General features: G+C 39.0%; 1 protein-coding gene and 1 long non-coding RNA gene across 5 annotated transcripts in view; one reads left to right on the forward strand and one right to left on the reverse strand.

The window, feature by feature from the left end:
• The first annotated feature begins 1,588 nt into the window (after positions 1 to 1,588).
• Positions 1,589 to 14,804, forward strand: LOC133385533 (uncharacterized). The gene is made up of 4 exons (XR_009762901.1): positions 1,589 to 1,783; positions 10,591 to 10,661; positions 11,431 to 11,514; positions 12,163 to 14,804. It is a non-coding gene; the product is annotated as an uncharacterized LOC133385533 (long non-coding RNA).
• Positions 12,750 to 15,109, reverse strand: part of CEP126 (centrosomal protein 126) — a 40,493-nt gene continuing 38,133 nt past the window's right edge. For all 4 annotated transcript variants that reach the window (XM_061628758.1, XM_061628756.1, XM_061628755.1 and 1 more), the window contains 2 exons: positions 13,630 to 13,694; positions 12,750 to 13,112 (listed from right to left, as the gene is read on the reverse strand). In XM_061628758.1, the coding sequence (XP_061484742.1) occupies positions 13,017 to 13,112; positions 13,630 to 13,694 (161 nt within the window). In that variant the 3' untranslated portion in view covers positions 12,750 to 13,016. The remainder of the gene's footprint in view (positions 13,113 to 13,629; positions 13,695 to 15,109) is intronic.

A 15,109-nucleotide genomic window follows, 5' to 3' on the forward strand; every position in this document is an offset into this window, starting at 1 on the left:
CCAGTCACTGTCTCTCACCCTCAGAGAACGGTAATGGTAAACCCCCTCTGAATACCGCTTACCGTGAAAACCCTATTCATAGGGTCGCCATAAGTCGGAATCGACTTGAAGGCAGTCCATTTCATTTTTCACGTAAGGGGTTGTAGTCAATAAGTCTTATTCAATAAACCCATTGAAATTAATAAACCCAAGTGAGTCATGTTTGACAGCTTCAACTGTACTTTGAGTAGTACTAGCATTGGATACCATCCAAAGTTTGTGTTTGCTTTAGCAGCCCATTAGATCAGACAAAATTTTATTGTACAATATAAACATGGGGACCCCTTATGCTAAAATGAACTGCAACCTAACTGTCTTTTTCTGATGACCGATGGTTTTTTAGCAAATAAAACTGAGCAACTGACACTGTCATCTAAAGAGGTGTAAATCCAGAATTTAAATCAAATTAAAATGATTTAGGACACTTTCAGACTGTCACCATTTTTGGATGGGATTCAGTCACATACTGGCAAATTTGACTTGCCAGTTATAGATGATTGGAAAGTCTTGCGCAACAAACCCGCTTTCCCAAAAGCTCAAAAAGTGAGGGAGGAAAATGCACTGGACATCAAACCTTCCTGCAAACAAATCAGAATGATTGCTCATTAATAAATGCCAGGGATTAAACCTGGGACCTTCTGCATGCAAAGGAGATTCTCAGCTGCAAGGAAGGGGAGACTTCTGCCCTCAGAACCTATCTAGGTGGTGCCACTGTCTACAGGAGCAAGAAAAGAGGCATTTTGTGAGAGCTACTGTGTATGTTCTAAGAAATGACCAAAAGTATGAGAGAGTTGCATATCCAGTAGGTTAAATGCGATGGCAGGCAGAAAGGATGGTACAGATCTGTTCCACTGTGAGATACGTGTGCTCCACATGCGTTTGGAACCTGCTCATCTTGCAGTAGTCGAGATGTGCAATTCCTCCCACACACATATTCTGGGAGCATGAAATGTGAACAAAGGAATGTAGGAAGCTGTCTTATACTGATTCAGACCATTAGTCCATCTGTCGCAGTATTGTTGGGACTGACTGGCAGCGGCTTTCCAGATTTCAGGCAGGAGTGTCCCCCATGGAAATGCCACTCTTGTATGTGTGTGTGTGAGATCCCCCCCCCCTTGAATATTGCTACAATCATCCAACTTCTCTGAGCCGTGTGGAATATGATCAGTAGTGGCTTATTTGCATTTTGTAGTATTTGCGTTTATTTACAAACATTCAGGTTTAACATAGGTGGTGGTTCATAATTCAAAGCACCCCAACAGATGCCCCAAAATCTAACAGACCATTAACTTTGCTCTCTGTCCTTGTTCCTTTTCTGTCTTGGTCTGGCTCAAACCGGAGCCTCAGTTCACACAGACAGATCTCCAGAGAAGGAAGGGAGAAAAGCATGGCCACTGCTAGAAGGAATCTTCCTTAGCCTTTGTTACAGCTAATCTCCTTAACAAAGAGGAGGTGTTTGACTGCTCTGCCACAGTCATTAAGGTAATCTCCAGCAGTTCTACTGGTTCAACTAGTTTGGCAGGTCCCACTTACAGTCCAGAATCACTAGACTAGAAGGGATCCTGAGAGAACATTCAGCTCATCCTCTGTCCCACAACATTATGCAGGTGAATCACTCTTTTCTTGAACATAACTGAGAACACCTACATTCACTTCTGCGAAGAAGAAAGAATGGTTTTAACGATACCCTCGCTCTCAGCCAATCTTCATAGCTACAATTGGATGGAGGCCAGGAGACTGTAAGGTAGGTAGGGCCCAAGACATTTAGGACTTCTTGCATCAAAATAAGAACCTTGAAATGTGCTCAGAAACCTGAAGTGTTGCTCATCCTTGTTAGATGGGTGAACATAAGAACAGCCTGCTGGATCAGGCCAATGGCCCTTCCGGTTCAGCATCCTGTTCTCACAGAGGCCAAGCAGTTGCCCATGGGAAGCCTGCAAGCAGGACCTGAGCACAAGAGCACTCTCCCCTCCTGCAGTTTCCAGCAAATGGTATTTGGGAGCATACTGCCTCCGACTGGGAAGAGCACAGCCATCATGGCTAGTAGTCATTGATCGCCTTTTCCTCCATGAATTTGTCTAATCCTCATTTAAAGCCGTCCAAGTTGGTGGCCATCACTGCCTCTTGTGGAAGCAAATTCCATAGTTTAACTATGCGTTGTGTGTAGAAGTACTTTCTTTCATCCGTCTTGATATATATGTGGCATATGATAGCAGCAGTCATTCCATCAGAGAAGGGAAGCAGGGTTCTACTGACTGCTGAGAGAAACAGAGACCAACTTCTATTGACTCCTCGCTGAACTCTTCCTTCCCTCCTCTGTAATGTTAAGAACTCTGTAACTTTAAGAACAAGTGCCTGAGCTGGCTCTTTTCATACTCCTTCCCCATTCCTTTTCCCTTTTCTACTGTGTCTTAAGCCTAAGGGCAGGGACTGTCTGTCTCCAACACCCCAACCCCTATTGATCTATAAGCCATTATGGGTGCCTTTTTGACCAAAGGGTGGGGTGAAACTACTTCAAATAAATCAAGCAAGCAAGCAGATAAAATAATGTCCCCTTTATCCACGACAACTAAACAACTGCCCAAAGAACAAAGCAAAAGGTTTCACACACATTATCTCCGTAATCCTTATAACAACCCTGTAAACCAAGTGTGGGAAACCGTCCAGTTGTTGCTGAACTACAACTCCCATCAGCCCCAGCAAGCGTGGCCAATGGCCAGGAATGATGGGAGCTGTAGCTGAGCAGAATCTGGAGGGCCAAAGGTTCCTCACACCTGACTGTAAAGGTAGGGAAATTGTGGAAGTTTTTTTGCGAGGGAAGGGCTGAGGGAAGGACAACAGCTAGTGTCTTGCCTAAGGCAACCCAGATTGTGGATGGCTGAGATGAGATTTAAACCCAGACGTCCTATGCTCACACTCTTTGCATCAGCTCTCATGCAGAGAAGAGCCACCTTTTTATAGGTGCTCATTATATACCCACAATGTTACTTTTCTGCTTGCATGAAATTTTCATGAGGTGGAAGAGTATTCAAAATGGTACAGTCTGAAGCGATGCATGCCATATCATAACTTCATGTTGTGCTCAGTGTGTGTGTGTGTGTGTGTTTGTGTGTGTGTAGAGCAGGCAATAGAGGATAGTGTTGGAGAATAGGGAAAGCAGTCATTCCTGTTATAAATTTCATTGATCAAAACAAGCAGTGTGGATTCTATGCTGAAAGTCATGTTGTTGTTATGTGCCCTCAAGTCGACTACGACTTATGGCGACCCTATGAATCAGCGACCTCCAATAGCATCTCTTGTGACCCACCCTGTTCAGATCTTGTAAGTTCAGGTCTGTGGCTTCCTTTATGGAATCAATCCATCCCTTGTTTGGCCTTCCTCTTTTTCTACTCCCTTCTGTTTTTCCCAGCATTATTGTCTTTTCTAGTGAATCATGTCTTCTCATGATGTGTCCAAAGTATGATAACCTCAGTTTCATCTAATGATAGTTCTGGTTTAATTTGTTCTGACACCCAATTATTTGTCTTTTTCGCAGTCCGTGGTATGTGCAAAGCTCTCCTCCAACACCACATTTTAAATGAGTTGATTTTTCTCTTATCCACTTTCCCCTCATGATTATCAGAACATCTTGTTTTTGTGTGTGATCAATTTTTTCCTGTACTTCTGTGTAAAATCTCTCCAGTTCCTCTTCTTATGTGTTTTCCGTTGGAGCGTAGACTTGGATGATGGTTATGTTAATAGGTTTCCCATTTAATCTCATTGATATCACTCACTCAGACCTTGCGCTGTAGCTCCTAACTGCTTTTCCTACATCACTTCTCACTATTAAAGCAACCCCATTTCTTCTTAATTTCTCATTTCCTGCATAAAATATTTTGTAGATGCCTGACTGAAAGTGTCCCATTCCCATCCATTTTAATTCACTCACGCCAACTATTGTAATGTTGATACGTTCCATTTCTTGCTTGACAACTTTCCCTGGTTCATGCTTCTCATATTCTGTGTTCGTATTGTGTGCGTCCTACAACTCCAGACTCTCCTTTCGCATCTGTGCACATCAGCCTCTGGGCTTCCTTTTGGCTTTGACCCAGCTGAGTCAGTCACAGCGCTACTCATTCTTGTCCTTTGTTCTTCCTCAGTAGCTGGGTGAGTGCCTTCTGACCTGGGGGGTCTCATCTTTCAGCACTATCTCGTGTTGCATTTTGGATACCCTGTTCATAGGGTTTTTGTGGTAAGGCATTCAGAAGTGATTTACCATTGCCTTCCTTTGAGTCCAGATGTGTCTTAGTCTGGTGTCTCAGCATTGACCATTCCGCTTTGGGTGCCCCTGCTAGGAATCAGCCTCTTGGTCTAGGCTCTTGATGACTTTGCTCTCAGCTTCTTTGACACTCTCAAACCCCCTCACCATGTTAAGGTGTGCATCCTATAGGAGGGTTATAGTTATAGCCAGTTGTATAGTGGCAAATTCAGAAGTGCAGGGTCCCTTCATATTAATCACAGCCACACACCCTTTTTTGCTGCTGAGTTACGAATGAGATCTTTGTGAATGCCTTTTCCCACAGACATCTCTAGCAACCAATATGGATGAAAGGGACATCATGTTAGCTGCTGAGAAGAGTCTTCTCAGTGGCTGACTCACCTCACCTCCTTTCACTTTGATTGGCTCCAATCAGCAGGAAAAAACAAGGAAGCTTGTTAGAAGACTCTTCTCAGTGGTTAACATACTCCCTTTTCATCCTAGACAGCAAGTATAGACCTTGTCCCACGAGTGTAATGAGCTCTTAGTCACTATAAAAGACCAAAACAATTAGCAGCAGCTACAAGATCAAAATAAAGCAGGAAGGGAAACATTTTATTTATTCATTCATTATTCCATTTATATCCTGCCCTTCCTTCTGAAGGAGCTCAGGGCAGCAAACACACTGACAGTAAAACACACATCAGATATTTTAAAAATATATATTAAAAGTTTAAAACATCTTAGCTAGTGATCTCAGGGTTGCCAGAATCAGTCCCTTTTAGCCATCAAATGCCTGGGCAAATTGAAATGTTTTAAAATTCCTCCTGAAAGTCAATAATGAGGGAAACAGATGCATCTCACCAGGGAGGACATTTCACAAATGGGGAACCATCACTGAGAAGGCCCTGTCACGGGTCAGCGCCAATTGGGCAGCGCACAGAGGAAGCTATCACCGGGTGATCATTCCACAAAGGCCACTGACAAGACCCCATCATAGGCCAACACACACTACAGCATATTTAGCTAGGCAGCCCCCAGTGGCAGCAGCACCACCACCACCAAGGCCTCACCTGCTGAGATGGTTGACATGGCACTTTTCTTCCCAGATAGAGTGGATAAAGAGTGGTCCAATGCAAAAGTAAAAACAAAGAAACTCTGTACAAAAGTTTTTAAACACCCACAATCATCCTTTGGGATATGGGTTAGGGATGGTTAACCCCTGGGCCAGGGGCCGGATTCCCCCACCCTGAACTTTTTTGCCCTTACAAGATCCCACCATTTTGGGAAGTGGTGGCAAAAAATATGTGTCTTTGTGTGGGGGATAAACACAGTTCAGTGCCCTGATGAGGATGCAAATTGCCCTGTGCCTGCTTAGGGGATTGATCATTTGATGAGTGGGGAGAGGAGGAAAGCCGCCTTCTGCAGCCAATCTCTATGGGTCAGCTAAGGAGGGAGAGGCAGTGTGCGTGCAGGCATATGCGTACTGGAGAAAGTGCACCAACATAAAAGCACAAGCTCTAAACAAATTTATATTAAATTATGTAGGAAACGTAAGGAATTAGAAGCATTGGACTCTGCTAAAATAGCTAAATCCTTGTGGTTTATAAAACAAAAATATTATGAATCTGGTAATAAAACTTCCAAATTACTTGCAAGTGCATTACGCTGTCAACGTCAGTTCTCACAAATACCAGTAATTTATACAAATGGAGAGAATCTTACCTACAACCCTAAAGCAATTAATGCTACATTTGCTAATTATTACCAAGAGTTATATAAGATTATGTCTAAAAAGGATAAGTCTGATGCAAATTACCTTAAAGGCTTTCAGCCTTTATATTTAACAGAAGATCAAATATCAAATCTTAATTCAGCAATAACAGCAGAAGAAGTGTCAGCTGCTATTAAGAAATTAAAACAAAATAAAGCCCCTGGCCCAGATGGATTCGGTAGTTCTTTTTACAAAATTTTTAAAAAAATTCTTACTCCACATCTAGTTCATTTATTTAATCTTATATGGGAAGGCGGGTCTGTACCGGATACATGGAATATGTCTCGTATAATAGTATTGCCAAAACCAAATAAGGACAAAAAAAAAATGGAATCATACTGACCTATAAATTTATTAAATCAAGATGAAAAATTATTTACATCTATTATAGCAACCTGCCTTAACAACAAGATATCAAATATCACCCATCCAGACCAGACAGGATTTATCCCAGGACGTCATATATCAGAGCCTATAAGACGGCTATTGAATGTTATGTATCATGCATCAACAAACAAACACTCTCTGGGAGTCCTTTCGCTAGATATCTTTAAAGCATTTGATTGCTTGAGGTGGGACTATTTAATAGAAGTGTTAAAAAAAATTAAACAGGACGAACCTTTTATATCTGTAATATCACGACTTTATGTCCCTACTAAAGCTTTAATCAGGACGGGCAAAATGGATTCAACCCCAATTATTATTGAAAGAGGTACTAAACAAGGTTGTCCTCTTTCACCATTGTTGTTTGCCCTTTCTTTAGAACTGTTAGCCGCACAACTACATAATAATGATAAAATTACGGGGTATCAGAAAGTCGGAGCTGAACATTTAATTAGTATGTACGCTGATGATATGGTATTAATGTTGGGGGACCCAAAGTCAGCAGCACGACCACTTAAAGAAGAGCTGAAAATGTTTGCAGAGGTAGCAGGGCTTCAAATTAACTATAGTAAAACATCAGGTATGTTTTTTCATACATTACGTAGACATCAACTAGAAGTTCGGAAAGTACTGGGTATACCAATATGTAATACTTCATTTCGTTATTTGGGAGTGCAAATTCCAAAGAACATATCACGATTACTATGTATTAATTATTATCCACTGATAAGCAAACTCAAAAAAGATATAAAACGCTGGTCTAAACTTAATATTTCTATATTAGGAAGAATAGCTTCAGTTCATATGAAGATAGTCCCAAGATTTCTGTACCTTTTTCAAGTTCTTCCTATTTTCCTCCATCCAAAACAGATTAATAAGTGGCAAAATATAAATAAATTTGTTTCAAAAAAAAAATCTTGGATAGCATATAAATTATATTATACACGCACAGTAGATGGAGGATGGGGACTTCCTAATCTACAGATCTATTACACAGCCTTCCAACTGCGTCAATTAAGCTTTATAATTATGAGAAGTAATAAAACATGGATCCAATTGGACGATGATATGTTGCAGTCTAGACCATTGTGGTCATTACCATTTACAAAGTTACAACATTCCTTTATACGCTCTATTAATAATCTGTTTACAAAAGCTACCATTTTAATTTGGAAAAATTGGCAATCAAAAATTTCACCAATATATTCACCATTAACTCCATTACAATCCTACCATGGTATTAAAGATGTGACATTTAAGAAACATTGCAAAATGGGAACAGTATGGTTACTTTAGATTCAAAGATTGTTTTATACAGAATTGCCCAATTACATTGGACCAACTTAGAGCAAACATTCCGAATTTAAAAATGGGATGGTTTCATACATATCAATTGACTCAGATTCTTAAAAGATCCTGAAATTAAAAGGTATGCTACTCGCCCACTTACTGGATGTGAACACTCATTGTTAACATTGGGGACTAGAGGGAAAGGTACAGTGTCAGCGTTTTATAAAATATTATTAGGCTTACAAATGGGACAATTTACAGGGCTTAAATCTCAATGGGAACAGGATTTAGGTCTTGAATTAAATAATACGGAATGGAAAGATATTTGCTCATCTAAATATACTAAATCTATATCCGCTACCCATGAAGAAATTAATCTTAAAATATTACATAGATGGTACTTAACTGCAACTCGATTATCATATATATCCTCTAATATGAGTCTATTATGTTGGTGTGGTTGTGCTAATAAAGGCACATATTTTCATTCCTGGTGGACATGTCTTAAAATTATTCCATTTTGGAATATGGTGCATAAAGAACTTATAAATATTACAAAAGAAAATATTATATTCATGCCGGAATTATTTTTTATTAATGTTTAGAGGAGAAAATGCTAAATTGAAATCTAAATTATTGATCGCTAAACTTGTAATGGCAGCTCTCCATTGGAAAATATTAGAAAATTTAGATAAAATGGCATGGTACAGAAATATATGGAATTTGGCCTTATTAGATAAAATTACCTATAATTTACATTATTTACAAGAGAATACTAAATCTGACTTATATATGGTTACATGGTGGTTATTTATTGAATATGCAAATAAATATGGTTTACACAACGGTCTCTCATCTATAGCAAGATCCATATGGTTCACTTAAATTCTGGTAATCTTATTACTTTTTATATGGTATATCCATAAGTTTATCACATCTCTCTTTCAATGCATTGAAAAATGATGTATGTTATCTTTTTATGTTATATATGTGTTTATCCTCTGTGACTGGGGTTGGGGGAATTGTTGTTTGTTTATGTTGATATGTATTGTTTTGTTATTATTATTATAAAATTAAAAAAAATTAAAGAGAAAGTGCAAGATTGCTGCACCCACTTTTGGCCACATCCAACAACACTGATGTGGCTCACAGGGTTGGTCAAGAATGAATACAGCCCTTGGGCCACAAAGGTTTAGCCAAATCTTGCTTTAAGAGGTCACTGAAGGAATAGCAAGAAAACCTTTTGAAATGCTCTACATTTTTTTGAATGAGAAAATTATTCCATATAGAGTAATGATTTTCCCTGGAGCCAGTTATCAGTTAAATTATACTCCTTCCTTCTGGAAGTTTCTCTAGCTTCAAAGTCCATCTATGAGTTTTGCAAGATACCTAGCACCACTACATTTCTGTGGCAAAAAAAAGGCCTTTTACCCATTTCCCTCAGTTTAAACCAGGATAAGACTTCAAAGTACAAAGAGGAGCAAAGAAATTTAATTTAACAATTTAGAAATAAACCTGGAAGCAAGTTGGCAGCCATTTAGGTGCTTGGAATGAAAATGTAATAATATATTCCAATCAAGTATCAGAAACTCAAAGCAGACATCAGCTTAAATATGCTCTGTCTCGTGTCATGACTGATTTATTCTTTCTCCATGGACTTATTTCAAGGCCATTGGATTAATCTTGCCTGAACGTGACAAATATATCAACAAAATGCATAATACCACAGACAGATGGAAGATAAAAGGTTCTGAACAATCCCAACACAATTAATAAGAGCATAAGAAGAGCCTTGTGGATCAGGCCAGTGGCCCATCTAGTCCAGCATCTTGTTCTCACATTGACCAACCAGATGCTGATGGGAAGCCCACAAGCAGGAACTGAGCAAAGAGCATTCTTCCCTTCTGCAGTTTCCAGCAACTAGTATTCGGAAGCATACTGCTTCTGGCCTGTAGAGGCAGAGTATAGCCATCAGGGTAAATAACCTGGGTTCAGGATGTAGCCACATTTCTTACTAATTCCTCATTTTCTGCATTTTCCTAAAACAAGCATTTACTTGGATCCAGAGGTCACATGAGTGGAATCCCAATCAGAGAACACTCCTGCTGGATGAAGGGAGGGTGGGCAGAGAAGACAAGTTTGATTGGATATATTTTGTTTCTCCCAGGCATTTGAGTGTTAATTTTTTCACTGCAGCAGTTGGTAGTATATTTTTTATTTATTAATTATTTTATTTATACCCCGCCTTTCCTTCCAGCAGGAGCCCAGGGCAGCAAACAGAAACACTAAAAACACTTTAAAACATCATAAAAAGAACTTAAAATACATTAAAACAAAATGTTAAAAACATTAAAAACTTTAAAAACATATTTAAATAAATAAATAAAACATATTAAAAGCAATTCTAACACAGTATACCCCCCACCCCCTTTTGGGGGGGCTGCTTTTGACAGTTAGACCTATGTCAAGGGATGGATTGTTTATATTGTATTGAGCTTCACTTTTCATTTTGTTTTTCTTATATTGGATTGCATATTTTACTATTATTTGAAATGCTTGTGTAAAGCATCTAATAATAATAATGGTTAAGTTGCAATAAATAAGACAGAATTGGGCTATAAGATGGTGTATCATCTTGTTGAGTTCTATGTCAATTTGATCAGCAATAATAAATGTAAACTGAGAAGCCAATGTAAGAAAAACAATGAGGACAAAGTTTATATTTGGAGGAGAAATTTCTGAAAGAAATAAAACCTGCTCAGACATGAAATTGTTCTCCTTGGAACAAAACCAAAACCTATTCAGGCAATGCTGAATTGTTACACCACCAACAAAATAAATAAGCTTCCAATCTGTTTCCCCCCAGGAAGACCAACCCTCTGGTAGAAAAAAGGATCCTACATAAACCTATCCTTCTCAACGGACTATGCACCATCGGTAATTACCAGTGGACATTATTTATATGTTTGGAAATCACCTCAAGAATCACTCCCACTCAACCCTTTTGACCCCAAACTTGAATCCACCTAAATGCTTGTCTAATATGCTCTAATCCTATGCCTGTTTACTCAATGAGTATTCAAAGGAGCATAGTCTTTGTGTGTGAAGGCTGCAGTGACACATGGTCAATTTCTCTTATTACTCCCATTTATACACACAGCTGGTGACAGCAACAGCCATTCTCGGGCAGTTGCTGGAGCCCCAACACCCAGTGTACCAGCAATCTGGGGCATTGTGGAAAACTGTGCTGTTTGGAGCATTGATTTACACATTAGGAAGATGTTTCTAGCTTTCCAACTTTTTAGGTATCTACGAAGGGCTGGCTGAAGGTTTGAAGGGGCCCTAGACAAAGGCTGTGTACACACTACATGTTTAAAACATATTTAAAGCACATACCCAAAGAATCCTGGGAGCTGTAGTTTACCCCTCACAAAGCTACAATTCCATTAATACACTACAGTTCCCAGGGTTCTTTGGTGATGGTGGGTGACATGCTTTAAATGCATGGAGTGTACTCAGCCAAAGTGCCCTCTGGTGGGCCCCCTCCTCTGTTTGTAAGCTCTGGCAGCAGTGGCAGGCAGCAACCTTTTGACAGCCTCTTGGGGCAATAAAGTAGGATTTAATTATTCTGAAAAAGCAAAACACCAAATGAATCTTAAATGGGCTTGGTTCAGTTTGTTCCCATTATGTCTTGTATTGTTTACAGAAGACCAGAAAAACCAATCCACATCCTCTTTTAGGAACCTCTTCTTGTCTTTTAAGATTATCATCAGTCTCTCTCTTTTTCAAGGTAAACAAATCCAATTTTTAATTTTTTGAAGTTAGTTTTGTTGATCTGCAAATTATTCTCATATTCTCTACAGCTTTCAAAAGTTTATATTCTTGAAAATTGTAGAAGAATCTGTGCCAACCAAAAGCAACAATTTTAGTAAAATGAAACACTGATTTTCAAAATGCAACAATCATCATAGCTTGATTAGCGCTGGTTCTAGGTTTTGTGGGGCCCTTGGGTTAGAGGCTTCAATGCCTCCCCCATCTCATGGCTGCCCCTTACTTTACCTCTCTTGCCCTGTTCAGGCATTCACTCGTTGATTATTTGAATATGGGGGGGGGGTGCTTGTTGGCCTCACCTTCCGCATTGTGTTCCTGTCTCTTGCATCTGTCACTTTCCATGTGTTGTTAACTTCAGCAACAGAAACACTTTCCCACTCTTGTAGGCTGTCAGTGTGGTTTATAATTCTACATGATCAGCCTTTTAAATCACACGAGTTCAGCAAATGTTCTAAATGCAAACATTCACCTTCTAATACATAAAGGGCACATGACTTGCAGGAACACAACAAACAAGGTGGGGCAAACAAATGTGCCTCGTTTCCTCCTCATGTATTTCTCCAAACAAATACTACTAATAAAATACTTTAAAACTTTAAATTTAAAGGTTTTTTGTTCATCCTGAAACTTATCAAGATGACGACCATTTCTGGACACATGTATTGGGATAAAGCCTCACACGTGCTGCTACATCCATTCCCACCATAAAATATGTTTTTGTACAAGAATATACCTGTATGTTTAAAGATGTCATGTGGAAATAAAAACAAGTCTTGAAGAAGTCTTGAAGAAAGATTGAAGGTGGAGCTCTCAGTGGTTTTTTTACAGCAACCGGACAGCAGATGAAACAAGTAAATTTCCAGAATCCTCCATCATTATACAGTTTTCAACTATCTTCAATTATTCATCAAGCCATATAATTTGCTGATTTGCTTAGAACAGGGAGTGGAGAGATGGCCTCTTGAGAAATCTAGTATTGTTTTCTGTTGTTACACATAGAACAATCAAGAAATTACTAACCTGTTAAGCTTTTGCAGATAATTGATTTTCATTTTCTACAACATACCTTTTACAAATGTAGTAGAAATTTATTAGCAGTTAATGAAAGCAATAATGTTGGGAGATGAACTCATACACAATTTTTAATCAGTAGCAAAATAATTTCTTTTCCTTTTAATTAAAAATGTACAGAAAATTTACAAACATCCACTCATTTAAACTGAGGTATTTCCATTCTTTTTTTAAAAAAATACAATATATTTTACAATAAAGTGCAATATGTAAAATATTTTTTGCCCTAAATGTAAACTAGGTAACAAGCAATCGATACTTGTGTTACATCTTTATTTTGTTTGGTTTTGATAGCATTTAAGGCATGTTGCAAATAATTATATGTTACAAAGATAGCAGCTGAGAATATATTAAAATAGATCCCAGTTCAACAGCCTTTGTGAGGCCAAGTCAATATCTTCTCTGTGTTAGGGGTTGAGTGTAAGCAGATGTGCTCCTATATCTCTGCATAGGAGGCATGATGTCCATGTGCGAGGGAGATCCGACCTATAAGAAGAAAACACAACAAAATCATTCATAGCAACTTAAAAGAAATTATTCTGACAATAATATGCTATTTTCTATTATAAATCACTTGCAACAATTTGTGTCCAAGCCAGAACTAGTACTATGTTTGCTAATTGTAGTGAGAGTGACATTTACTAAACAAAGTACAGAAACTTAAGAAAAGAATGGTCAACAGAATTTGGGGGGTTATTAAATGAGAAAACAACAGTTTCTAATTTAAGGGGCGTTGAGGGGCCATAGGATGCTATGGACCTCTCTCCTATGGTGGGGAGAAAGGGCTGCCACTGGAGACCACCACTGCCACTGTGCACATCAGAAGTACACATCTTGCTAGATCAGATTAAAATCAATGTAGTCCAGCATTATGGTTCACACAGTGGCTAAACGTATGTGTCTGAAAGCCCACAAGTGAATGATTATCTGCAGCATTTGCATCCTATAAACAACATATTGTTCATGTGGCTATTACAATGGAAGAGCAAACAGGTATGCTTACCAAAGGGGAAATAGTCTGCAAAACACTTGTAGACAATGGGAGTTTGTTCATGGTTTCATGGACATCTAAAATTATATAAAATAAGATACTGGTATTATATGGTAGGAAAAAAACAAAGTGTACATTCATTTATACTTCCTTCAGATAGTAATACAGACTTTGGCTTGTATCCAACATAGCATCGAGTAAGCATCCCGTCATTGCAAGGATTCCTGTTTATGCTATGGAAGTCCCCCCCCCACTTCTCCTTTCCCTGCACACCCCCTGTATCTGTTCTGGAGTTTCCCCTAACCCTATAGATTTGTGGAGAGCACTGGTCAGGCATGGGGGAGGAGAGGGAGGAATGACCCATTGCACAAGCAGAAATTCTTGCATTGACAGGATGTTTAGCACTACATTAGATACAAGCCTACTGCAATGTTACCTACATTTTTTTCTTTGATGGAATGTAGAAGCATTTATTCTATTTCATATTAATCAATTTATTTCAAACTCAAGGTTTCTCAATGTGTATTAGTCATGATAGCTATATGGAAACCTTCATGCTCAGAAGCAGACTGAGTGCCAGTTGCTACAGAGCTACAATGGGAAAGGGCAATTGTTTGGGGGCTTCCGAAAGGCACTTGGTTGGCCACTGTGGGAAACAGAATGCTGGGTTAGATGGATTTTCCTAGCACAGAGCTCATTCTATGTTCTCAATCATCAAGTTCAGCTTCTTTGGGCCATTCAGTCTGCAAGTGGGTAGTAGCTTTGAATTCACTGATAAGTAATGCTGTTTCTGGACCGGGATAGCCTGACCACTGTTGTCCATGCACTGGTAACGTCCAGGTTGGATTACTGTAATGCGCTCTATGTGGGGCCTGCCCTTGAGGTTGGTCCAGAAACTGCAGCTGGTGCAAAATGCGGTTGCCAGACTGTTCACTGGGGCAGGGTATCGCCAACATGTCACCCTGCTGCTGGAAGAATTGCACTGGCTGCCCATTTGCTACCAGTCCAAGTTCAAGGTTCTAGTTTTAATGTACAAACTTTACTGTGGCGGCATCTACCCTGTGGAACTCCCTCCCCTTAAATATTAGACAGGCGCCATCTCTGTTATCTTTTTGGCACCTACTGAAGACCTTCTTCTTTCAACAACCCTTTTAAGTTGAGACCTTATCCCAGTCTGCTTCAGTGTTGCAATAGCTTTATAATATGTTTTTAAACTTTTTAAAAAAACAATGTTTTTAACCTTTTTTTAAAGATGTCTTCAAAGCTTTTTAAAAAATGTTTTTAAAGTTGTTTTGTTTAAATGTATTTTAAAGTCTGTTTATATTATGTTTAAAGGATTTTTAGTGCTTTTGTTTGCCGCCCTGGGCTCCTGCTCGGAGGAAGGGCAGGATATAAATAAAATAATAAATAAATAAATAAGGAAGGAAGGAAGTGAGCACCACAGCCAGAAGCACTGTTAATCAGTTCCCCTTGTTAGCAGCCCTTTCTTTCA

Source organism: Rhineura floridana, chromosome 5 (assembly GCF_030035675.1).
Source record: "Rhineura floridana isolate rRhiFlo1 chromosome 5, rRhiFlo1.hap2, whole genome shotgun sequence".
NCBI classification, from domain to species: Eukaryota; Metazoa; Chordata; class Lepidosauria; order Squamata; family Rhineuridae; genus Rhineura; species Rhineura floridana.